At 50.4% G+C, this 24,964-nt stretch overlaps 1 protein-coding gene across 1 annotated transcript; it reads left to right on the top strand.

Moving 5' to 3' along the window:
• Window positions 1-1,062: 1,062 nt before the first annotated feature.
• Window positions 1,063-23,051, top strand: TNS4 (tensin 4). The gene is made up of 13 exons (XM_077853138.1): window positions 1,063-1,221; window positions 4,250-4,781; window positions 11,171-11,594; window positions 12,650-13,074; window positions 15,773-15,859; window positions 16,188-16,313; window positions 17,561-17,653; window positions 17,759-17,836; window positions 18,818-18,886; window positions 19,769-19,937; window positions 20,635-20,703; window positions 20,955-20,981; window positions 21,501-23,051. Exons 2-13 carry the CDS (start codon window positions 4,343-4,345, stop codon window positions 21,640-21,642), a joined length of 2,148 nt encoding a protein of 715 aa, XP_077709264.1. The 5' UTR covers window positions 1,063-1,221; window positions 4,250-4,342; the 3' UTR covers window positions 21,643-23,051.
• The last annotated feature ends 1,913 nt before the right edge of the window (window positions 23,052-24,964 follow it).

Raw genomic sequence — 24,964 nt, 5'->3', positions numbered from 1 at the left:
CCTCTCTCTCACTTTCCTCGTTCACATGCTCATCTGCATGGCTCTCTCTCAAATAAATAAATTTTCTTTAAACACACACACACACACACACACACACACACACACAACTTTAAGGCCCAAAGCCTTTCCATTGAGTATAATGGGAGCACTGAGCAGCCTACCCATCCATCCCTGAGATTAGCCAATGCTGGGATCACCACAAGTCCCTGAGCTAGAGACTTTGCCGCCTCCTTCACTTCAGACCAACCTGCCCGGACCTGGCTCAGCTCTGCCACCAGTGCCCTCCCCTACTGTGACTGGATGCCCCCTCACAACACCCTGGGACCCCAGCACAGAACAATGACAGAGTTGGGGCCAGGATGAGGAGACACTTAGACATCTGATCTTTCTGCCATCGCCCCTGCACGGAACTTCCACCCTGGGGCTCAGACCAGATCATGCAAAAGGAAAGCCCATGGGTGAATGAACGAAGTGAAGTAAGGCTACAAGCCCCTTCTGAAAGTCCTCCAGACACTCAGAGCCTCCTCCCCTTGATCAGAAGTTCCATTCCCAGATTAAGAAGGAAAAGAAAAAAAAGAAAATGTAAGATCTCTGTCCAGTCTTAGTTCCAGGGGGCCCCTACTCTGTGCCTGCCACAGTGTATCCTACCTCAGACAGTATAGGAAAAGGGGCGTGGGGAGGGTCTCCTGCCCACTAGCATCCTGCTTTCCTAGGCCAAGGCCTTTACTTTCTGCTAGCTCTGCCAAACCATGGTCCCTTCCCTGGCGAGTACATGGTAGGAGGAATGCCCACAGCACTCCTTAGCCCTAACAAGACCTTGGCCCTAAGGCAGAACTTGTCCCTAACAAGCAGGGCTCCACAGACCATGGACCCCTCTCCCCCCTCTGCAAGAGGCAGTTAGGACGGGGAGCAGGGAAGGCAAGCAAGGAGCCTGGGAAACACACATGCGCACACACACACAGCTCCAGCAAACGCCAGGCCAGGGCCAGTGCCAGCCCCACCTGAGCTCATCACGACACCGGAGGGGTGGGGCCTGCAGGCTATCAGCCACGTGTAGGGCCTGGAGGAGAAGAGGGAGGGAGGCAGGGAGGAAGGACTGCCTGCTCTTAAGGCGGGTCTGGAGGTGAACCACACCTCCGCTTAGTCCTCACCTGGACTTTGAGGAGTCTTGGTCTCAGGAGCCAGGAGGGAACACAGCGGTCTGCCTGCCCTGGTTACCAGGTACGTGCCTTTATTCTCTAAAGAGAAGAGAGGGAGATTCAGCACCTTTGCCAGCCTGACTCATTGAACCTTTTGTCCTCAGCTTTTCCACCTGTCCTGGGGGCTGGAAGTAAAAGCAGAGAGAAATGAGAGAAGTAGTCTCAGGACAACAGACCCCAGAATTCAGCACTTTAAGAGAATGAAATCTGCACCCACTCTTCAGTATATAGATGAGAGAACCAAGGTCCCGAAGCAGGGAGGGTGGGTGGAGAAGGCTCTTGCCCGAGGTCACAGACTTGGGAAGGGAATGGACACAGAACCCAGGCCTCCTGCCTCCCAGCCCAGAGCACAAGGTCTGGCCCTGAGCCCCGGTGCTGGGCTCTTCAGAGGCTGCCAGGAGTCCAGGGGTGGGGGCCATGGCCAGGTTCTGCTTCACTGGATCTGGGTGGAGGGGATGTAATAACCAGAAGCCACTCTTCAAAGATGGGGGTGGAGTGTGAGGGTGGGCTATTAAGGCAAAATGTTTTGTTTTTTTTTTAATTGTAAGGACTGATAAGCCTTTATTGTTTGGTTTGTTATTTTGCTTGGCATTTATTTATACTGTGATTTGAACAAAGGCCCAGTAGTTAGAAAACCTTGTTCTTCCATGAATAACAGAAGGTATTCAGTGTCCATTATATTGATGTTAGCAATAATAGTAAAAATAACGTAAATGGCACACTGGAAAAGATGGAATAATAATGCCTCGCCAAGTTGGGGAAATAATTTAAGATCTCATGAAATAGGCATTCCATTTGTGGGGGTTTTTTATTGTTTAATTTTTTAACATTTTTTTATTTAAATTCAATTTGCCAACATATAGTATAACAAAATGCTTTTGAGGAGGCTCGGGCTTCATCTTCTGTCACCTTCTCCCTTCACTGACCTGGGCTTATAGTGGGAGGGAGAGAGTAAGTCAATGAAGTGGGAGCAGGGATTTGCTGAGGTTTCAGGATCCCCCTGCCTCCGGAGCCCTTGGAAACAAAGAAAGATATATGAGGTCAACTCTGAAGGGGGAATATATGGAAGGGACCTATGAGTAGGGCAGTGCTGGCTGGAGCCCTCTCTACCCACTACACACCCCCAACATGTATACAAGCAAACACACAACACACACACGCACACACACACACACACACACACACACACCAGAGTCTGGAGCCCCAGAGCCCTCCCCTCCACCTTAGAGCAGGAAAAAAGGAGTGAGAGAAGTGGGCTGGTGAGGGTGTCCAGAAATAAAGGAGTGAGACCCAGCCCCTGCCCTGTGGGTTCTGGTGGTGAGTCAGGGAGTATTCAAAGTGAGAAGAGTTTGAACAAGAGCCTGAAGGGATGCCTTTTGCCTTTTGCTTAACCCCAGGCCTGTCCCACTGGGCTCCAGAATCCCAGACGGGCCAGACATGAAAAGTGTCTTAAATCTATGAAGCAGTGACATAGGGTTAAGAGTTTGGGACTGTGGAGCCAAGACCACCCAGGCTCAAAGCCACTGGGTTCAAACCCCAGTGCCACCAGTGGGTGGGTTCTGCAGGCTCTATGACCTTAGTCAAATCCTTGAATCTCTCCAGATCCACAGTAAGAGAAGATGAAACAAGTAAACTTTAAGTTCTGTTACTATTATATCCCCATCATATAGATGGGACAACTGAGGGGAAAGGGTAAGCACAAAAGCAGTTTCTAAGCAGTAAGCAGACATCCTAGGTTTTGGTCCTGAGTGATGATCCAGGCCCCCAGTGTGTTCTGCAATGTCAGTAACCCCACCCTCCTCTGTGGGGCCCAGCAAAAAACATTGTAGGATGCACCGAGATCCTGCCCCAACAAATCCAGGCCACTTTGAGCATGTGAAGAAAGAGCCACAGCTCCATGTCTTCAGCCGCCCCCAGGAAGGAGCTCAGAGGCTTATTTCCTTCCACTGCCATTTATAGACACACTTCCCAGGCCTGGGATGTACCGTCCCCTTCAGGCCCTGGCCAAGGAAAGGTCTGGCAACAGAGCCTACAGGAGCCATGGGGGACAAGGGAGCCTGGCTTTTTTCATTAACTTACTGTGCAACCTTGGGCAAATCATATGTCCTCTCTAGACGTCAGATATCCCTCTGCATAAGGAGTTAAGAATTGAAGTCCCTCCCTGACCTCTGCACTGTGCCTACAAATTCTCCTCTGCTTTGCCTCTTCCTTGGTAACACTGTTTATAATTGCTCATCAGCTTGTCTGTTTCACTAACTGGTCACAAGTGGCAGCAACTAAATGCAGGGTTCCTGGCATCAGACAGCCTGCGGTCCAGTCCTGCCCTGACACTTATTGGCAGTATAATGCTTGGGCAAGTTACTGACCTCTCTGTCTCTCCATTCACACATCATAAAATGGAAAATAATAGTATCTACCTCATAGCATTATTAGGAGGAGCTTAAAAGGCTTTATGTATAATATATGTGCATAGTAATTACTCAATAAATATTAGCTGGTATTTATTTAATAAAGGCGGCTGTGAGGCACCCGGGTGGCACAGTCAGTTAAATGTCTGCCTTTAGCTCAGGTCACGATCCCAGGGTCCTGGGATGGAGTCCCATATCAGGCTCCCTGCTCAGCGAGGAGTCTGCTTCTGCTTCTCCCTCTGCCCCTTCCCCTGCCTATGCTCTCTCTCTCTCTCTCTCTCTCTCTAATAAATAAATAAAATTTTAAAAAAAGGCTGTGACATAGTAGATATTCAGTAACTTCTATTGAAATGGTTTTATATGACAATCACCTGCATAATGCTGATTCCATGCCATGCACCTGTTCTAAGCATGCTATAAATCTTAATGTGTTTTATAGTTAAGGAAAACTGAGGCACAGAGAAGTTAATTAACTTGCCCAATATTGTACAGCTAGTAAGTGGTAGAGCCGAGATACAAACCCAAGGAGTCTGGTTCTGGTATGCTTTTAACGAATGAATAAATATGCCTTTACTTGAGAGGAGGAGTGGCAAGCATTTCATCTACCAAAATTATTCAGTCCCCAACCCTGGCCTCTTTCAGGTCCCGGACGTTCCTGGTTGGCAAGTGACTTCTCTGGGGTGTAAGTGAGGCTGGTTTGAAGCTAGAGGTAAACCAAAGGTCACTGTCTTCACCATGTCACAAGTGATGTCCAGTCCCCTGCTGGCAGGAGGCCATGCAGTTGGCTTGACTCCCTGTGAAGAACCCAGGAGGGCCCTGCATCCAGCACCCAGCCCCAGCCTACCACCCCAGTGTCCTTACTATACCACAGAAGGCTGGGGAGCCCAGGCCCTGATGGCTCCTACGCCTTACAAGGGACCACCCAGCAGGTGCCAGCAGGGCCCACAGCCTGGAGCCAAAGCCAGCTGCCTCTTACAGTCCCCTGGTGAGCAGGCCTCGGGGACCCTGGAGGACCTTGACTCCTACATCGACTTCTCACTGGAGAGCCTCAACCAGATGATTCTAGAACTGGACCCCACCTTCCAGCTGCTCCCCTCAGGAGCTGGTAGCCCCTGGGCTGAGCCCACCAAGAACACTACCTCGAGGATAAAGAAAGACGAGCCTGAAGCCTTGGGTAAGGACCTGGGGCACAGTGCCAGGAGGGGGTACTTGGGGACCACACCTCATGAAGAAGGACTTTTCTATCAAATCAGAGGAGCAGAGGACAATGTCCTTTTGGGAGGTGCTCTGCAGCCTTAAACAAGTTACTTAACCTCTCTGTTTTCTCTCCTATGTAAAAGATATATACAAGTTTCCCTCACTATCCAATTCTATTTTGTTACTGAGTTTGGAAAAGTGATGGATACCTGCTTTATGTGATTTTTTCAGAGACTTTAAATAAGCTAATATATATATAAGAATTTCATACAATGCCATACATATAATTAAGAGCTTGATAATTGAACCTGAGCCTCACTGCTCTATGATACATCTCTTTAGGTCCTAACCTGGGTCCCCTGAAGCTTTTATAGGTTTAGGGGAGTATCTCTCTGGGAACACCCAAGCTGGAAGTAGTAGGGTTGGAAAGACACAGAATTCAGTCTATTTAGGGCGGGCCCCTGCTGTGTTTAAGCAGTGGTGTACTGGTAAATGTTTAACAACTAGTTCTATAATGGGGTGAGAGAGAGCCCTGATTTAAAACATCTGCCAAATTTCATGTATACATTCTCCTACCATGGCCAACTTCAAGCTACCAACATGATGTCACCGAATGTAGCATTGAAAGACATGCCTATAGAAGGCCATTACAGTACACATACTATTTCTACCATACCAATACAATAGATAGAAATAACATCAAGAGGGGGGATCCCTGGGTGGCTCAGCAGTTGAGCATCTGCCTTTGGCCCAGGGCGTGATCCTGGAGTCCCGGGATCGAGTCCCACATCAGGTTCCCTGCACGGAGCCTGCTTCTCCCTCTGCCTGTGTCTCTGCCTCTCTCTCCATGTGCCTCTCATGAATAAATAAATAAACTCTTTAAAAAAAAAAAGAAAGAAAGAACCTCAAGAGTATAGATAATAGGCACCTGATTGGCTCAGTCAGAAAAGCATGCAACATGATCTCAGGATCATGAGTTCAAGCTTCGAGCCCCATGCTGGATATAGAGATTACTTAAATAAATAAAACTTTATTTTTTTCCAGATTTTATAAATAAATAAAATATTATAAATAAAATATAAATAAATTTATTTTTTGAGAGACAGCTCGAGAGCATGCAAGTGGGGGAAGGAGCAGAGGGAGAGAGAGAAAGAGAGAGAGAGAGGGAAAGAATCTCAAGCAGTCTCCATGCTGAGTACAGAGCCTGACACAGGGCCCTATCTCATGACCCTGAGATCATAACCTGAGTGGAAACCAAGAGTCCGATGGTCAGCCAACTGAGTCATCCAGGTGCTCCTAAATAAATAAAACTTTTTTTTAAAAAAGAGTCTAGATAATAGAAAAATTTAGTAAAATAATGGGGATATGATAAATTGTATTTATCACTTTTGTTTTTTATTGTAAGTTTATATTATATAATTTAATTTTTAATAACGTCTGAGTTTAGAAGTCAGCTGGACAAAATCCTAAAAATTTAACAATCAGCTCTTGCAAACTTGTACAAGCCATCTTCAATACACCACATCCAAGGGAATCTAGAAATTCCTACATCTGGTGTCAGTTTCCCAAATAAAGAGTTTCAAGTATACTTCGAGGGTCAAGGAGCAGCCCTATTAGGCTAGACAACTGAGGTCTCCAGGGGTTTAAAGAATCAGCATAAGTAAAGGGGTACAATTAGGATTAGAGATAGGAAAAAAAAGGATTAGAGATAGGGTCCATGAGAATTATCTAATTATATCTATAATATAACTTATTATATCTAGGCTCTGTGCCAAGTACCTTACAGGAGAACATTTAATCCTCCCAATCTATCATGGAATATCTTGTCACCATTTTACAGATGAAAAAACTGAGGCTGATAGACTTCAGCCAGTCTAGCCTAATCACTGGAGTCGGGCAAACATTACACGAGCTATTGACTTCCCTTCTTTGTCTCATATTCCTCATCTGTAAAATAGAAATGAGTTTTTAGCTCAAAGGGGGTTGCAGGGTTTAAAAGAAATAACACTTGTTAGTTGTTTATCAGAAATCCTGGCATGGTGTTAGTCATTATAAACGGTATCTGTTTTAATTAAACATGAGGTTTGCATTTAGGACTTGCCCCAGGATAGACAGAGGGTCTGGGGTGAAGGTGAGGCTGGCACCCAGGTTCTCTGGCGCCCCAGTTCCAAGTCTCCAGCCTGCCTCCTGCCCCTCCCATCGAGCATTGCCTGCCAGGGCTGTTAAAAGAACCACCTCTATCTCCCAAGATCTTCCTGCCTCTTGAGGCCAGTCATAGGCATGTCTCTGCAGGGAACTGGTTGAGTCTAATTACCATTGGCAGGAGCAAGCCCAGGGCTTTAATGTTCATGCCCCAAGGCAGGGGTTCCACACACTCAAGGCCCACTGGGGCAAGACCAGTCTCTGTGGAATGTCCATATGTATGGGGTGAGGACATTGACAACATCCCCTTCCCCCATCAGGCAATGGTCAGTAGTCTGTGTTCTCAAATGCCCTGGGCTCAACCTGCCGTCGTGGGGATGTGTCCACCTGACTCTACGTGGCAGAGGGGTTTCGGGGGATGAGTGGGCAGCCAACAATGGTCAGAGAGTTCTGATGAAGACACCTAGTTCTGCCTAGTATCTTCTGATGGAAAAAGAAAATCCTTTCCTCTAACCTCTATCTGAATGGCAGTGATGCCTGGGAGCTCATGACCTCCTGAGACAGACGGCATAGTCAGTTTCCTGTTAGAAAGTTCTTCCCTGTGATCACTGTGATCACTAACAGTATATCACTGTGATGGCTGGCACCTACCTGTCTCTTGCATCTCAACCTACCAAACCCCCCCCCTCAGACCACCACTACTGGTGACAGAGCACTTGCCAGCCTGTGGCAGCGTAACTGGCTCTGTCTCCGTGGTGAGTTTTCATTGGTCCCAAACTTATCCAAATGTGTGGGATGCCCTCCCTTTGCCTCTCATCCTTCCTTTTCTTGGGGTGTCGGAGGGAAGATGTTCTATAATTGTAGTGCTAGCAGATGTTCACTGTTTCTCTTTGTCCTCGCTTGGCAAAATTAAAAATTAAGCATCGACGATCCTGTTTCTCCCTCCCCTAAATATAGATGGATAGATTTTGTAGTGCATGATCTCAGCATCTACCCCCTGAAAGAAACAGTGGTAGCCTCATTTGACAGATGAGAAAGCAAGGCTCAGAGAGACGTAATGACCCATGATCACACAGCCAGTGCGTTGTAGTGCCCCTGCCTCAAAGCCTGGGCTTCTGGCCCCCAGAGTCTGTGTTCTTAATTCTCTCTCTCTGTGTGTGTGTGTGTCTCTCTCTCTCTCTTCCCTCCCTCTCTCCCTCCCTCCCTCCCTCCCTCTCTTCTTTGGAGCTAGTTTCCTGCTCTCTGGAGCTTCAAAGAACAAACGTGTTTGGAGGCAGCCTGCAGGCTCCTCTTCTCGGCTCCACCTCTCGCAGTGCTCACAAATCTCCTCCAGCTTCCCTGCCCCTGCCTCTTGCTTACCTGCCTTCAGACTTACCCTGGGGGGCCCCCATCTCACAGGGAGCATGACTATTCCAAGCAAACACCATATCCATCTCCGCCATTCCTCCCCATCTTTGGACTAGGCACCCACATTTCATTTTCCAGCAATTTCAGCCAGGCAAGGCTGTTTGCCAATCCCAAGTGAAGGGTGTCTAATAACTGTCTCTCTGCCCCCCACCCACGTGCCCCCTTCTACCAGCCTGGCCTGGCGCCTACATCCACCCAGCACTGCTCAGACTTGCCCCACGGGCCTGTAAACAGTGGCTGCACCCAGGTGAGGGTGTGGGGGGCCTCTACCTTCCCTAGCCACATTCACCTCAGGGCAGCAGCAAGGGGTGACTCACAGCTCCAGGACTTCTTCCTTCCTCCCTTCCCACCCTCCTCTGCTTGCTCAGTCCCTGGAGCAAGCCCTTTGCGATGTTTGGATGACCCAGTGAGCAGGAATACCAGAGCTTCACCTGGTCAGGAGACCCTCCCCAAAGCAGCCATGTACCTTCTCACAGGGCAGGACCTTGGGAAAGGGTCATGAGGAGTCCCTCCTCCTGGAAGAGGCAACCCCCCCCCCCCAACACCACAACAGATCACAGAAGCAGAAGTCAGATTCTTCCACTCTCTGGCTATGTGGCTTTGGATAACTCACTTAGCCTTTCTGAGCCTTGATTTCTCATTAATTATATGGAATTCATAATATTTTCTACTTCAATACTTCATGAGGATTAAATGAGCGAATACAGGTAGCATGATTGCAACAGCACTGGCACACAGCACTCAATAAATATCAGCCCTTATTAAAAATTATGCAACAAATGCCAGCTCCATTGCCACACTTTTCTGAGCCTCAGTTTCCTCCTCTGTAAAAGCAATGCCTGCTGCTATAAACACTATAAAGTCCTATAAAAATAGAAGTTGTGCTTGACAACCTTCCAGAAGAATTCACCCCATTCCAAGACCTCTATTCTTTCAGAACCCACAAGACATTGTGCCAGATAGTCTTCTCTTGCTTTCAGCAGTGGGACTCCCACCATAGCTGGACAATGTCAGCCATCTGGCCAATACTAGCCTCAAAAAGCAGACAGGCTAGAGAAGTTCTCTAATGCTCACCAAGAGCCAGGCTTCTGGCACCATTCATCAGTGTCTTTGATCCTTACCACAACCTCAGGAGGTTGGTTTTAGATTCCCACTTTGCAGATAAGGAAACTGAGGCCTATGGTGATTAGGAGAGCCTGATGCCTCCTAGCAGGAAAGTGGCAAAAACAGGACTCATGCCTGGGTTTGTCTGCCAGCAAAGCCAGGCCTGTTCCTATAGCCCTTGGGACAGCATGCCCAGGTCAATCTGCCAGCGGCCCCCTCATCTGAGTAATCCTGCACCCCCACCCCAGGCTAAGCAGACTCAGACAAAGGCAGTAACCGCAAGGAAGCTCAGAGGTCCTCCCCTGGAGCGGGCCAGGGCAGGCAGGGATTCCACAGTCAGAGTGGGCGGGCATTGGTACCTATGCCAAAGCCCAAGGGGGTGGGAAGCTGGCAGACAGGAGCCATAGGTGCGGTTTCCCGCCGACTCTGCCCCAGTTCCCAACCTGGGAATCCAGAGGCAGGACCTAACAGGCCTCTGAGAGGGAGCAGCTAGGTAGCCCCCCACCTTCCACCATCTTTGCTAGAATAGCAGCCAGAACAATTCCCCTCCCCCAGGCCAGGAGGAGGGGTGTCCATGCTCACCATGAGGAAAACCACTGGATGCCCCGTTCCAGGGAGGAGCAAGTCCTCAGAACAAGAGTCCTGGGTGTCCCCCACTGGGGAATGGAAAGAGCATTGGAGTGAGTCACCACCCTGGGGCATGTTGAATAAACAACAATTGTGTACCAGCTAAAAGCGTGGCCTGGGAGGTCCACAGCTTGATCTTGTAGCCAGGCCCCTGGGATCTCCTGCTCTTAAAGCAGAGTTCTCAAACTCTAAAGTGTTCTCAAACTCTAACTCAGATTCCAGGGAGTCCTGCTAAAATGCAGATTCTGATTCAGCAGGTCTGGGGTGGAAACCAAGATTCTGCGCATTTGACCAGCTCCCAGGTGAAGTAGCACTGCTGGGCTGGGGGCCACGGTGGTGTGGCTTGGTGCACACTGGAATCAGCAGGGGAACTAAACAAACTGAGATCTGGGTTCACCCTGGAGATTCTGATCTATTGGCACAGGGTGTAGCCTAGGCATTAGGACTCTTAAAAGATGTTAATGTGCAACCAGGAATGAGAACCCCTGCCTTCATTGTAGGCACAGATGTAGAAACAGCCTTCACATGCCCTGAGCAATGGAGGCATCAGAAATAGAGTGTGACTGGCACACTCTATTAAGCAGTCATTTTAACCTGGGAGGGAGACATTCACTCAGGAGAGGATTTCCTAGTTCAAAGGATTTACTATGTGCCAGGAACAGTGCTATGCCACCTACATTCATCTCATCTTATCTTTACTGTAACACCAAGAGACTGCATATAGTCACCCCATTTCACAGGTATGGAAACTGAGGCTCTAGTTGGTGAAGTCGTTTGGCCAGGTGCTCTGATAGTAAATGGCAGAGCCAGATCTGAAAGTCAGGTCAGGTCTATCTGACTCCAAGGTCCATGTTCATCCCACTGCATCTCCCCACCAAAGGAAGAAATCACAGGGAGGCTGACTTTGGAACTGCACCTAGGAGGTGGAGCTGGATGCTAATCCTAATCCAGCAAACTTCTCTCTAAGCCTTGGTTTCTTCATCTGTCTAAAAGTGGAGAGACCAGATGGTCTTGAGGACTCTTCCAGCACTCTTATTCTGTGAGTCTAGGCTCCCAGGCTTCACCAATGCTCTGCTCTCTCCCCAGACATAAAGTACATCGAGGTGACCTCCACCAGATCAAGGTGTCACGATGGCCCCCAGTGCTGTTCCAGCCCATCTGTCACCCCACCTTTTGGCTCCCCACGCAGTGGTGGCCTCCTCCTTTCCAGAGACATCCCCCGAGAGACTCGAAGCAGCAGCGAGAGCCTCATCTTCTCTGGGAGCCAGGGCAGGGGGCACCAGCGCCCCCCTCCCTCTTCTGGGGCTCCCTCCTCTCATCCCTCACCCTCTCCCAGTATCTCCATCCCCTGCATGGGGAATAAGGCCTCAGGCCCCCAAGGCTTGGGCTCCCCACTGGCAGTTTCTCCAGGCTTGGAGAAGGGGTTGGGTGGCCTGGCCCCACAGCGGGGCAGCAGAGTGTCTGTGTTGTCAGCCAGCCCAGCATCTGATGTCAGCTACGTGTTTGGAAGGTAAGTTGCTCCCACTATAGTTTCTGATATTGCCTCCACAACACACACACACCCTAAAATCATAGAGGAGGCACCCTGCTCTATCTGACCAAAATCAGAGTGCACACCAAAAACGAAAGAGTGAATATTCTCTCTTATGCCATCACAGTCATTTGGACCTCAAGCTTTCCTCAAGTATTTAGAATATATGTAACTCAATATACAAAAATTTTGAGTTATGTCTACCTCTTGGGAAAAGAACTGATACATTCATGGGGCTCACCTGATCCTTTCCAGCACACATACAATCCATCTCTAGGAAGGGATTTTTTTAAACCTCAAAACATACGGATGTAAATAAAATTGGGGGGCCTAGGATAAAGCATTTACAAAAGAAAAGCCTTCTTATTCTTTGTTGCTAGCAAAGCCTAGCAGGACAGAGTTGCCCAGCCCAGTTTGCTGGCTTCATAGTAAAGCTGCACACACACTCATCCTGCCCAGGAGAACCAAACCACAGGACCTCTGTTCCCTACACCGACTCCAAAGTCGATGTGCCAAGGCAGACCTTGGCAAGAAGGCTGGGATTCCACAGCCATGGCCGTTGGCATGGGCCTCTGAGTTCAGAGAGAAGTCTGGCTGGATGCAGAGCTGGCCTCCTCCTCTTCCTCCAGCTGGGGAGTTCCCTCTGCATCTGTCATGGACATGGTCCAGCCTGCATGCAGGGCTCTTGGGAATATGGGGCACTTGTGTGATAACTCGGTCAGACCTGCCGGGCTGAGAAGACAGAGGGGATCCAGTCCAGCCTAAGCCCACATGACCTGCAGGGGATCAGCTCATTGGCTACTTTAAATGGCCAAGACTCTGCAGTGCAGGGACATTTCTGTATCCTTCGGCATCCCTTGGGAATCCAGGTGGATATGTACTTTGCTCTGGGCTGTGGGGGATGGAGTATGCAATACACTATTTAACCAGAGCTTTGGGTACCCCAGATCAGTAGATTGTGGAGCCTGGCTCTGGCCCCTGTGTGTCCGCTCTGACATCCTAACACCCTGCCTATCTGGTGCCCCTCTCTGCAGCAGCCAGTCCCTCCTCCATTCCAGTATGTCCAGCCATCAATCATCTTCTAGATCCTTGGAAAGCCCAGCCAGCTCTTCTTCCAGCCTCCACAGCCTTGGCCAAGTGTCCCTGTGTACAAGAGCCAGTGACTTCCAAGCCCCCAGCAACCCCACCCCAAATATGGGCCAGCCCAGAGCAACCCACTCCTCACCACTGGCCAAAGAACATGCCAGCAGCTGCCCACCATCTATCACCAACTCCATGGTGGACATACCCATTGTGCTGATCAACGGCTACCCAGAACCAGGGTCTCCCCCATCCCAGCAGATTCTAGGACGCCAGGACTTTGTCCGACCTGGGGCCACTTCTTCCAGCAATTCTTGTCCAGCCACCAGGAGCCATAGCCAGACCCTGCCAGATGCCCCTCTCACCACATCCTCGGAGGGTAAGTTGTAAACCAATACTTCAAATGTTGTAAGGTTTGGTTTGGGGAAATAGACAAAACATCAGTGGGAGTTTCTTTTTTTTTTTTTTAATTTTTATTTATTTATGATAGTCACAGAGAGAGAGAGAGAGAGAGAGGCAGAGACATAGGCAGAGGGAGAAGCAGGCTCCATGCACCGGGAGCCTGATGTGGGATTCGATCCCAGGTCTCCAGAATCGCGCCCTGGGCCAAAGGCAGGCGCCAAACCGCTGCACCACCCAGGGATCCCATCAGTGGGAGTTTCTGCAATAGCAGTTCAACACACTTGAATACCTAATGTGTGCTAAGCACTTTGCCATATAGTAGAGACAAAGAGACAGATACAGTTTAGAAAGAGAGACAAAAACCAAGGATCACTATAGAGTAGAATAAACACAGAAGTAAAGAGATGTCCTAAGTCTTTTGGGACCACAAAGGAAGGGATGCTCCTTTTGGTCTGAAAAACTGGGAAAGCTCCTCAGAGGAAGTGACATCTGAGCTGGATCTGGAAAGTGGATCAAAAGTCTGGAGCCATAGTGAAAGGGATTATAAAGGAAAAGAGGGACCTGAGTGGGGAAAAATTAGAGAGGGAGACAAACCATGAGAGAGTCCTAACTCTGGGAAACAAACAAAGGGTTGCAGAAGGGGAGATGGGTGGAGGGATGGGGTAACCGGGTGATGGGCACTAAGGAGGGCACTTGATGGGATGAGCACTGGGCGTTATACTATATGTTGGCAAATTGAATTTAAATAAAAAAAAATTTAAAGAAGTATTCAGCCAGAGCAGGTGAGGAGGGGCATTCCTAGCAGAGGGAACAATGAGTCCACGGTCATGAAGGTGTAGAAGCACATGCATGTTTAAGAAATGACTGGAGTGTTGGGTGTGGGGCACAGTAATTGAGTAATCTGGGGCAAGATTGAGAAGTCTTGAATACCACACTAAAGAGTGGATTCCATCTGCTAGGCCATGGGGTACTAGCAGAGAGGCTCACACAGAAAAGTTTTGGGATCAGAGGTACACATTCAATAGTTCACTCTGGCAGCTAGCTACATGACAGCTGAATTGCAGGGCCCAGCCTGGGCAGGGAGAGCAGTTTTGTTTTGGTTTTCATCACTGAAGTGGTCCGGACAAGCTGTGACGGGGGCCTGCACCAGGGCAGGGCAGAGGAGAGAGGACAGAGCCAGGAGACCCTCGGGATATGAAAACAGCAGGCTTGATGACTAACCCAAGAGAGGGAGAAGGAGACAGAGTCAGCCCTACCTCTGACGTTCGCAGATGACGAGCACACAGAGAGCCGACGGAGACAATGCATTCCAATTCAGACAGCTAAAAACCACAAGACGCAAACACCCTCCTTCCCGTAGTCTGTGACTACAATCGTCCAAAAAGAACAAAACCAACCAGAGCCCAAAGCAGTAAACACAGAGGTTCAGGCTTAGCACCCACATGGTGCACCTCTCCAGAGTAGAGCTCCTGCAGAGCCCCAGGGTCACTCCCTACTGCCCCCTAACTCAGCCACAAGCATCAGGGTGACTCCTGGGGTGGGGGATGATGTTCACTCTGGCCCACGCCACCATTCAGGAAGCCATGTCAGCATAAACAAAAGAAAATGGCATGACAGGTGTGCCTGTGAATCTGCTCTGATCATTTTCCCAGGACAAATCATTTGCAGACTTTAGTACATTTTTTAAATAATGAGTTACCCTCAACTGGCCACAGCACACCTTTTCAAGATGCCAAAATTGAGAACCACTGTTCTCTGCCTTATGGACCTGGGAAAATAGCCATTTTGTTATCACAAAGAGCACATGTACTTAATCTGGTGATATTCCCATCCTGGTTTGGTGACACCCCAGGATATCACTAATTATACCCTGGAGTCTAATCAAATTCTGCAAACCATTCTCAAAACAAAATCCATGCTAACTGGGATCCCTGGGTGGCGCAGTGGTTTGGCGCCTGCCTTTGGCCCAGGGCGAGATCCTGGAGACCCGGGATCGAATCCCACATCGGGCTCCCAGTGCATAGAGCCTGCTTCTCCCTCTGCCTGTGTCTCTGCCTCTCTCTCTCTCTGTGTGACTATCATAAATAAATAAAAAATTAAAAAAAAATCCATGCTAACTGCCCAGGCTATTGGAGTGTCAAAGATCCTCAGAGACTGTTTAGTACACTTGGTCCTCTCTGGGCTTCAGGAGCAAGACATTTGTCCCAAATCAGAGTCAGGAATCCTATCTCCTGACTTCTTCAGGGGTTTGTCTCCCCAGATCTGCTGCCTTCCTTTCCTCAAACTTTTAGTTCATCTTCTTTTCCAAACTGTTATATGACCCCCAAGACACTTGTAGGATTCTAAGGGGGAAGAATGGGTAAAATCAAACACATGATGCATCTTAGATCCCATATTTATCCCTTCTTTCAGTCCACACCAGACAACACTAGATTTGAGAAACTGTTTCTCATTAAACTGAGATTTTATCTGTTTATGACTCATTACCAAGGATACAAGGGGAGACTCCTAGGTCCTAGATGTGCCAAACCCTGGAATTCTGTTAGATTTTGCCTCTTATAGGCAGTTGGAGATACAACAGGGTTCGGGTAGGGTAGGGTGGGTTGAATAGGACTAATGAGAGGGTCCCCCACTCCCCTCTGTCCAGCCTAAAGGGTCCCCCTATCTGTCTCCAGGTCCTACCAGGGACATGCAGCCCACCATGAAGTTTGTGATGGACACATCTAAATACTGGTTTAAGCCAAGCATCACCCGGGAACAAGGTAAAAGGAAGCATTGTGTTTCGAGGGATGAGTGATCCAGGAGTCAAGTCTGGGTCTTGCACTTTGCATCAGGCAGATGGGGCCCTGGATCATGGTAGGGAAGGGAATGGCAAATTGTAAGTCCAGGGAAGGGGGGTATCGTGTGAACCTCATGTCCCAAGAAAATGGAGGACTGCAGAAGGAAGGGTGAGGATTAGACAATAGGAAGGACTTCTCGGGAACACAAGGTGATTCTGTAATGTCTGCTCTATGAAGACCCTATGGGGCTGGGAGACAGAGGGTGTCCAGGTCAGGGGGGTAACTGTCTTTGACCCAAGGATTGTTCCAGCAATCGAGCTGCTGAGGAAGGAGGAGCCAGGGGCTTTCGTCGTGAGGGACAGTTCTTCCTACCGAGGCTCCTTCGGCCTTGCCTTGAAGGTACAGGAGGCCCCTGCACCTAGCCCAAACCGATCAGGTATGCACTCATCTCTATCGCCACTCAAGGCCTCACAGAGGCAAGGGGGTATGGTGGGTTCTAGGCCAAGCTCCTCCGCTACCTCGCAGCCCGCCGCCCGTAAGGACTCCTAGGAGGAAGGGCCACCTCAGCGCTCTCCCAGCTGCCTTCTTCCACCGAGGCTCTGTAAAGAGCCCTTTCCATGGCAAACCTGAGCTGCCTCTGCCTCCTGGAGTCCCCAGGGTCTCTGCTCTGCTCTCCTGGAAGGGAAGAGGAGGAAGTTCCCAGCCCCTCTCCAGGAAGCTCCCCTCTGGGTGTCCCCCTCTGTCCAGACCAGCTCTATTGTGAAGGAACTTAATGTGTGTGCCCTAGCTTATCATGTATGTGTGACAGCTTATCATGCATGATTTTTATCACATGTGGGCCCTGGCCTATCACATGTGAGTGATAGTTTGTCACATATGTGCTAGTTTATCACACATGTGATAGCTTATCATATGCTTTCCTGGGGTCTCACACACGCAACACACTTCTGTGGGGCACCCACCCTGCACTAGGGTACCTCACTGGGAAGAGAGAGAAAAATAGATCATTATGGTACAAGGTACTTCAGTAACAGCCCCTCCCCAAGCTCCAGAAGTGTAGCTCTCATGTAACAAATGGATGAGGTAAATGAGGCTCCAAGAGTTAGTTAATGACCTCCCAGAGCTGGGATGAAAACCCCAACTTCATGCTCTCCACACTATATGCCGCTCTGCCTAAATAAGAAAGTGACCTCTGGGGCAGTGTTGGTTATCACTGTGCCAACAAGCACAGAAAGGAGGACGGCTGGTGGAGAAGACGCAAAGGAGCATTGGGCACCCTCCAGGGCCAGCCTAGCTCCAGCAGGGACCATCTAGTGCAGAATAATAGCCCCTGGGAAGGAGTCAGTGGGGGAGAGAGAAATCAGGCTGAAGAATTAAGATCTGATCTCAGCAGGCATTGGAACCATCCACCATCCCTGGTAGCTCTTGAGACCAAGAGGAAGATCTCCAGAGAAGAGAATTACTGGACGCAGAAGCCTTTGAGCAAACACATTGGCACTTCCTTTGCAGGAGGCCTTGACAATAGGGTTCCTACTGGCAGTCCCACCCAGAGGCTGGGGGATGAACAAGTTACTGTCCAGATGGACCAGGAGGAAGCTAGTCAGAGAATGAGTTGGTTTGTGTTTGGCCAACACTGGACTCTAGAACTCCCATCCATCCACACTGTCTTCTGCCTTTGTCCAGGTGAGGACAACAGTGACCTCATCCGCCACTTCCTCATCGAGTCTTCCGCCAAAGGGGTGCATCTCAAAGGAGCAGATGAAGAACCCTACTTTGGTGAGCCTCTCCAGCCTACAGGCCGCTAGGTGGGCACCACCTTTCCAGGCTGGGAGACTGGTCCTGGGAAGGGCTTCTCACACAGGATGGCCTGTTTCCTTGCAGGGAGCCTCTCTGCCTTTGTGTGCCAGCATTCCATCATGGCCCTGGCCCTGCCCTGCAAACTTACCATCCCACAGAAAGGTAGGTCTGGGCCCCAAAAAGGCAACACCAGGGCACTAGGCCTCTCTATTCTTACTAGAAAGGCTCCTAGTGGTCACGTCTCACTTTATTTATGTATTAGTATCATGGTTAAAAGTGCTTTGTCTGGAATCCATCAGTATCTCCTGATTGAGAATTTGAGAATGTCCAACCTCTCTGAGCCTCTGTTTCCTCCTCTATGAAATGGGGACAGCTGTCATCATATCTCCTTACAGGATTAGTTGGGGGTTAAATGATTGGGTCCAGATGAGGCTCTTATCACTGAGTACATGTTTGATAAATAGGAGCTTTCTTTCATAGGATGGAAGGAGCATAAATCAGCTGGTTTGGAAAGGTTTCGGGTATTTTTTTCTTCCAGGTCCAACCTTTATTGGGCACTCCCTTGTTACTCATCCCTCACCACAACTGTGTCAAATAGGTGTTATCTCCTATTTCACAGATGAGAAAAGGAGGGCTCGAGGGGCTGAATAAATTGCCCAAAGGCACACAGATAAGACCTGGAACCAAGATCAGAAAGCTGCAAGACTAGCCAGAGTAGATGATCTCAGGATGTGCAGGAGGAGCAGCAAAAGGATCTGGGAGTGGAGTCAGGGCAGGGAGAGCCCCGGTGTGGTGATGGGGAGCCTCCCTACTTTCTGCAAAGAAAGGCCTGTGTTTGGGATGGGGTCCGAAAGAAGGAAGGAGGTCAGAGGCTTCTGAGGACCAGGTAACTGCAGTAGTCCAGAGGCTAGAGGAGTGAGGAGGGGAAGGAGGGATCAAAAGGCTTACAAGTGAGGCATCTGGGTTGCTGCAAGTGGCCCTGTTTGTCTAATTACGGTAATCACATCAGTTTTCTCAAGGGCTTGCTTCCTGGAGGTGGGGGCAGAGGTGGGACATGTTCAAAGGGATTTATGTTCCTATAAGAAGAGTCCTGTTCACTCTGCCCCCACCCCCTCTGGGGCCTGTTCCTTTGCTTTGGCTCAGAATTGGGAGGTGGAGATTCCTCAGACCCCACTACAGACAGCCGAGCCTCCTGCCTGAAGAAATCTGCAGGTGAGTGGCATGGGGGCGGCTCCAGGCTTGGCTGTGCCTCTGGAGAGTACTTCCCGGCCCCACGCACACACATGCCCATGCGAGTCTACACATGTTCCCATTACAGCTTTGTTTCTTCATCCTTAATAAGGTGCCCTACAGTCCTCCCCATCCCTATAAACTAGAGGTGGAAGGCTGCAGTCTGGAGTGGGGGGGTGCAGGGGGGATGGGGGAGTGGCAGGAGAGAAGGAGGTTAGTAAGGCTTATACCCTGTCCTGCACACACATGCACACATGTGGATGTGCTGGGGTCTCTCTGGTTCTGAGATACCTGCCCTAGAGGTGATCTCTAGGATTGGGGTTCTCTGTGGAGTGTCATGTCCAAGTCTTGGGAGTCTCTACAGGGGAAAAGTTGCTCCTGTTCCATCCAGAGGCGAGGCACAGATCAGTACTTGTCTGAGTGACAGCTCCTACAATGGGCCCCCTCCCCATTCTTGTCTTCACCTTCTCTTGACAATGAACAACCAAGGCTCCAGGGTAGGTAGAGGTGGAGGCAGTGCCAACCATGCTTCTAGACAGAAGGAAAGTTTGCCTGGACATCCCTACACATAGGACAACAGCCCCTCCTTTACTCTACCCTAGAAGGCCAGAGGCCAGAGCAAGGCAAAGCAACAGATGCTTCTAAAGTCCTCTGGGGTTGGCCTCAAATTGCAGTCACCTACACACCCGTGCCTGCCTGCCTTCTGCCTGCCTCATGGCTCAGAGGAACCCCACTGGGTCCATGAAGAAGGAAGAGCCCTGACACCTGGCTCTGGGTAGAGGGAGGACCAGGGTGTGGGTGACCCCACCTACCCCTGCATGGTGGATCCTGGCAAGGCCCAAACACAGCATTTACATCCCACAGGCTGCCATGCCCTGTACCTGACCTCCGTGAGTGTAGAGAGCCTGAGTGGAGCCCTGGCCGTGAGGAAAGCCATCTCAACCACCTTTGAGAGAGACGTCCTCCCCACACCCACCGTGGTCCACTTCAAAGTCACTGAGCAAGGCATCACGCTGACTGATGTCCAGAGGAAGTAAGGGACTTCCCTTGCCCTGGGGCTGCTGGGCTGGGCAGGGGGATCTGAATGGGATGGCTGAGATGGCTGTGGATCAGTAATGACGGTAGGATTCAGGATCCTGGACCCAATGTGGTCAGTGACCTGCTAAGTGACTCCAGACAAGTTCTCCACTTTCTCTGGGCCTCACACCAATGACCTCCTACCAAAGTCTCCCTTCCCTGTGACCAGTGGAGTTGAAATTAACCAGTATGCATTGGGCACTGGTTAAGTCTGCATCCACTGATGGAACAGCTACAGGAGGCCAGACTCTGGCTGCCCACTGGGACACAATGGATGAGATCACTCCTTCCCCTGCTCAGGCTCAGGGCTTCACAGTATAGCAGGAGCCCTAGAGCAGGTTCCTCTAGGAACAAGATAAGCAAGATGTCATTCCCATCCTCAAGCAGTCGAATAACATAGTGGGCGGGGAGCAGGGAGACGATAGAAAACCTGAAGATTCGGGACACAAGGCAGATTCATTCCAAGAAAAAAGAAGTGCAAACATGTGCCCCATGGCCCAGCAGTGGGAACAGTCACAGGAGGCTTTAAGGGGTCTGAGAGGCTTCTTGGAGAGCAGAGCATCTGACCTTTGGGAGAGCTGAAGAGGATGGAGGTAAAATGTGGCACCAGGACAGGCTCCCATCAGCTATCCTTCTCCCCCTGCCCCTTCCAGGGTGTTTTTCCGGCGCCATTACCCCCTCGCCACCCTCCGCTTCTGTGGCATGGACCCTGAGCAACGGAAGTAAGTTCAAGGCTGGGCCAAACTCAGCCATGTGGGACCTAGCTGCCCACTGAGGTTTCTTGCTGACTCTGGGACTGGGATCACAGATAAAGCCTGTGACCCTTGAGGGTCCAGGACCAACAGGATGAGGGGAGGGCGGGACCTGGTGGGGTGTGGACACAGCTGGCCATTGTCTCCTGCTGCTCAGCCAGAGTTCTGTGAAATGCAGAGAAGCCTCAGTACTCATCACTGTCCATCTCTTTTTCCCCCAGGTGGCAAAAGTACTGCAAGCCCTCCTGGTAAGGCCTTCATGTGCACTGTCAGCCACCTTACAAGTTTCCCTGGGCCATAGCCTGGGACCCAGCAAGGGGAGGAACTTAAGGAAGGAGGGAGGCCATGTCCTGACCTTAAGACAGCCCATGGTTTTGATGGGGGTGGCACAGGCCCCAGTCCTCAGAAAGCCTCCAGTCTGAAGAAGGAGACATGAGCCTGGGAGCCCTTGGTCTTATGTAGGAGGCACAGGTTCTGACCACAGGGAGTCTTATCTATGAGGATGCCCCAGTCTGATGGCCAAGACACATCCTTGCCCTCAGAAAGCTTCCACTCTGATGAGGAATTCACAGGTCCTATCCTCAGAGAGCCCTCATTCAAAAGGAGGGAAAACTAGATCTTGAACTCCGAAATCACCCAGTCTGACAGAAGAGACATATCTGACCCTCAGAGAGCTGAGCAAGGGACAGGGAGGAGCACTATATTAGTGGAGATCACCTCTGCCAGTCTCTCTGGGTCATCTCACTCAGGCTATTCTCTCTCACCAGGATCTTCGGGTTTGTGGCCAAGAGCCAGACAGAGTCACAGGAGAATGTGTGCCACCTGTTCGCGGAGTACGACACGGTCCAGCCAGCCTCCCAGGTCATCAGCCTGGTGGGTACTCTGCTGCAGGACACAGAAAGGATGTAGAGGGAGGGAGCTTCCTGTGCACCTTCCCAGACATCCCAAGGGGCTGGAACCCCTGAATGGGAGCCGTGGCCACACTAATGAGCCAATTTATTGGACTGGAGGAGAATGATACCAAGTGGAAACCCTATGACCTTCAGCAGTGACCTTCATCCAGACCAAACTGTGTCTAAGTTTCCTCAACCATAAAAAGAGGCCAATAGACAAGAGTAGCTATTCTTCTCAGACTTTGACAGGCATCTAAACAAGCTTCTTGTGATTCTGAAGCACACCCACATCTGAGGACCCCTGACTCCATCAACTTGGACACTACCAGCACAGCAGCCTGAGTTAGAGACCTGGACTCTGTCATGGCAAATAGCAAGTGCTGGATCAGGACCCATGGGCTCCTAGTCCACGGCTGACCTGAGAGAGATGACGTGCAAGGATTGACAAAGGAGGGGTAGACAGACTCAACTTCCCTCCATATCTGTTCCTTTCCCTGCTTCTGTAATGGCTTCTTAGGCAGCTGTTCCCAGGACAAAGCAGGATTGGCCCAACCTGGATTCTTAGGCCAATGTGGCCATAGTTGTCAGGGTAGCTTAGAAAGGGGGAACTGGTCCCCAAGGTCAGAGACCACCCAGCTACCCTCACATTCTTGATGTCTAGCCTTTGCCATTGCAAATGAGTATCAGCCCCATCTTTTCTTTCAATTTTTTGGTAAGTAAGGGTCCTCCAGCTGGTGTCACAACTGCCCTCATGTTACTTTTGTAACCCACAGGAGGGAGGTGGGGGCAGGGAGACCTCCTGCTCTCTAGAGCAGACACAAGGGTCAGCTTTCTCTGGTTCTGTCTCAGCTCCAGCCTTGCTGAGTGCCCCCTGCTCCCCAAAACACACACATAGACACATAGACAGGCACAGCAGTAGGGCGTCTACTGGCCTCACAACCACACAGGGGCAGCAGAGAGTCATGAATACAAACAGGCAGTCAACTCAAGAGGTTTGGAGAATCTGGGCGGTCTTTTCCCCACCCCCACTTCCATCAAGACTCCCAAGAAGCTGGAATAGTTTGTCTAACAGGCCTGGGGTCCTAAGAAAATCACACCATGAGGATGGAAGAGGAGGCTCAGAGAAGAAGCCCACTTTTGTTCTATAAGGAGCAAGTGCCCGCCCCCTCCCAGCTGTAGGCCCTGCCACAGCATCATTGTCATTATCTTTGGCCATAGTTGGGTCTGACAGATTATATGATTTCAACCCAGGAAGCCAAATCGTACTGAAGCTGCCCTAGAGCAGCCCACTCAGGCTGTGCTGGAGAGTACAGCACACTAGACAAGTTCTCAAGGTCATATTCAGGAAGGAGAGCCCCCCCTCCTTGTACCCATGAGTGCCTGTGTAGTTCCCATGGAAAATAAAGTGTCTGTCTTGGCATCACAGTTGATTCTAAGGCATTCAGGACTGCCCACTCAGAGGTAGAGACCTGAACAGAGAGGAGCCCTGAGTTGGCAGGTGGTGGCATATCTTAAAGAAGACTGCATATGCCACACTCCCTCCTAAACCCCTGCCACAGCAGTACGGCCTCCATGGGCTTCCCTTCATAAACCATCTCAAACCATTCCATGTACCCCACATGGCCCGCACATGCGGTTTTCTCCTTTGTAACTCCTCGCCTGCCATTCTGCTAGGAAGACAGAGATCTGAGCTCTCACCTGTGTCCCAGGGCTGAAGGGGAGTCTATGTGGCCCCCCTGACAGGTTCCAAGGTTTCACTCAGGCTCCATGAGGAACGAGGAGAGGCAGGTGAAACATTGGCAGGAGTCGGGAAGAGTCTCTGAACCCAGATGAGCCCTGAGCTACCAGTCCAGCCCTAGAGAACCAGACAGTGGCTTCATCATCCCACCCTGAGCCTGAGTGGTAGTTCTACCACTAGCTTCTGCCAGCCGGCCATCCAAGTCGTGCCAAGTGGTATAGGAGGGGCCTCAAGAAATCCACTTTCCTAAGGAGCCTTAGGAAGGGGAGCTGCTGCTTCTGTTGAGGCCCAGCTCTGTGACCCAGTGGCAGGAGCTGCTGCTTCTGTTGAGGCCCAGCTCTGTGACCCAGTGGCAGGAGCTGCTCTGCCTGGAGGGCCTGCAAAGAGACCCTCCTAATGGCTTTAAATCGCTGTTGAGGAGCCCCACCACCCCACCCACTACCAAACTTTGATTCCAGCCTCCCACCCCAACCCCCCTCGACCTGGCTGTGGACCAAGTCACTGGACTCATAACACTCTGCTGCATTTACCACAGCTCATCTTTCCTCCAGGAAGATTTAACAAAGAACTTGACTTAGACTTTTGCTGATGGGCAGAGCAGCCAGCCCAACAAGGGTAAATGGGGTGGGGAGCAGAGGGGAGGAAGGACAGCCCAGAGGGGAGGGGCCTTCACACCCCAAGTTCTGGAGGTCCTGGGCCTTACAGCCCTTGGTCTAAAGACTCCCTCACCAGTACTTTCCAGTGTCATCCCTCCCAACTTTCCATCCCTCCTCATCCTGCAGTCTACACACACACCCTAAACAACCCGCCACCCCTTTTCCCCTTCCTCCCACCCCCAGGTTCTCCTCTCCTTCCTCACCTTTCTCCAACTCATTCTTTCTTGACCCACCTGCCCTCAAAACCATCCTCTCCCTCTTTCCAGAAAACCCTTCCTCTCTCTCAGTCTTGTCCCATGTAATTTCTTTCCCCACATCCTTTTGGCCCCAGGTGGCTACACCCACAGCAAAGCCCAGCTTGAGTAGATGGGAAGTGAGAGAGTAAGCCGCCTGCACTGCCAACCACTTTTCAAGTCTCAGATTGCCATCCTCTCTGAGTCCTGCCTCCTTTCTGGCTACAGAGCCACCTCCCCTGAAGGCTGAAGCACCCTCCCCACCCCTGCCACCTCCCCCACGCTCATCTGTCTGCTTACCTCAGCCTCAACCTCCTGTCCTTAACTCTCAAGCTCTCCAACAGGCTGAGGGATTAGAACCAGGACAGGACTGGAAGGTGAAGGGCTCTCAACCCAGAGATCGGTGCCTTGCTTCATGCAGCAAGGGTTTTCTGGCTGGATGCTTTGCTCGTGTGAGCCAGGAAAACAGATCAGTGCAACAGCATTCTAACAGAGGTTGGTGAGTGCCATGTAGGGCTGGCAGCAAAAGTAGAAACAGGGAATGTAAATGTTACCCATGTGGAGGGAATGAGGGCAATGTTGCCAAGGAGGTAACATTTGGGTTGCATCTTCAAGAATGAAAAGGAGTTTAGGATGCAAAGAAGTGGAGAAACCAACTTTTAGTGGGAGGCTCTTATGCGCTCAGTGCAATGTGAGGCACATTAAGTATGT

This window comes from Canis aureus, chromosome 16 (genome assembly GCF_053574225.1).
Source record: "Canis aureus isolate CA01 chromosome 16, VMU_Caureus_v.1.0, whole genome shotgun sequence".
Classification (NCBI taxonomy): domain Eukaryota; kingdom Metazoa; phylum Chordata; class Mammalia; order Carnivora; family Canidae; genus Canis; species Canis aureus.
This window is presented reverse-complemented; position numbering and strand designations above follow the sequence as displayed.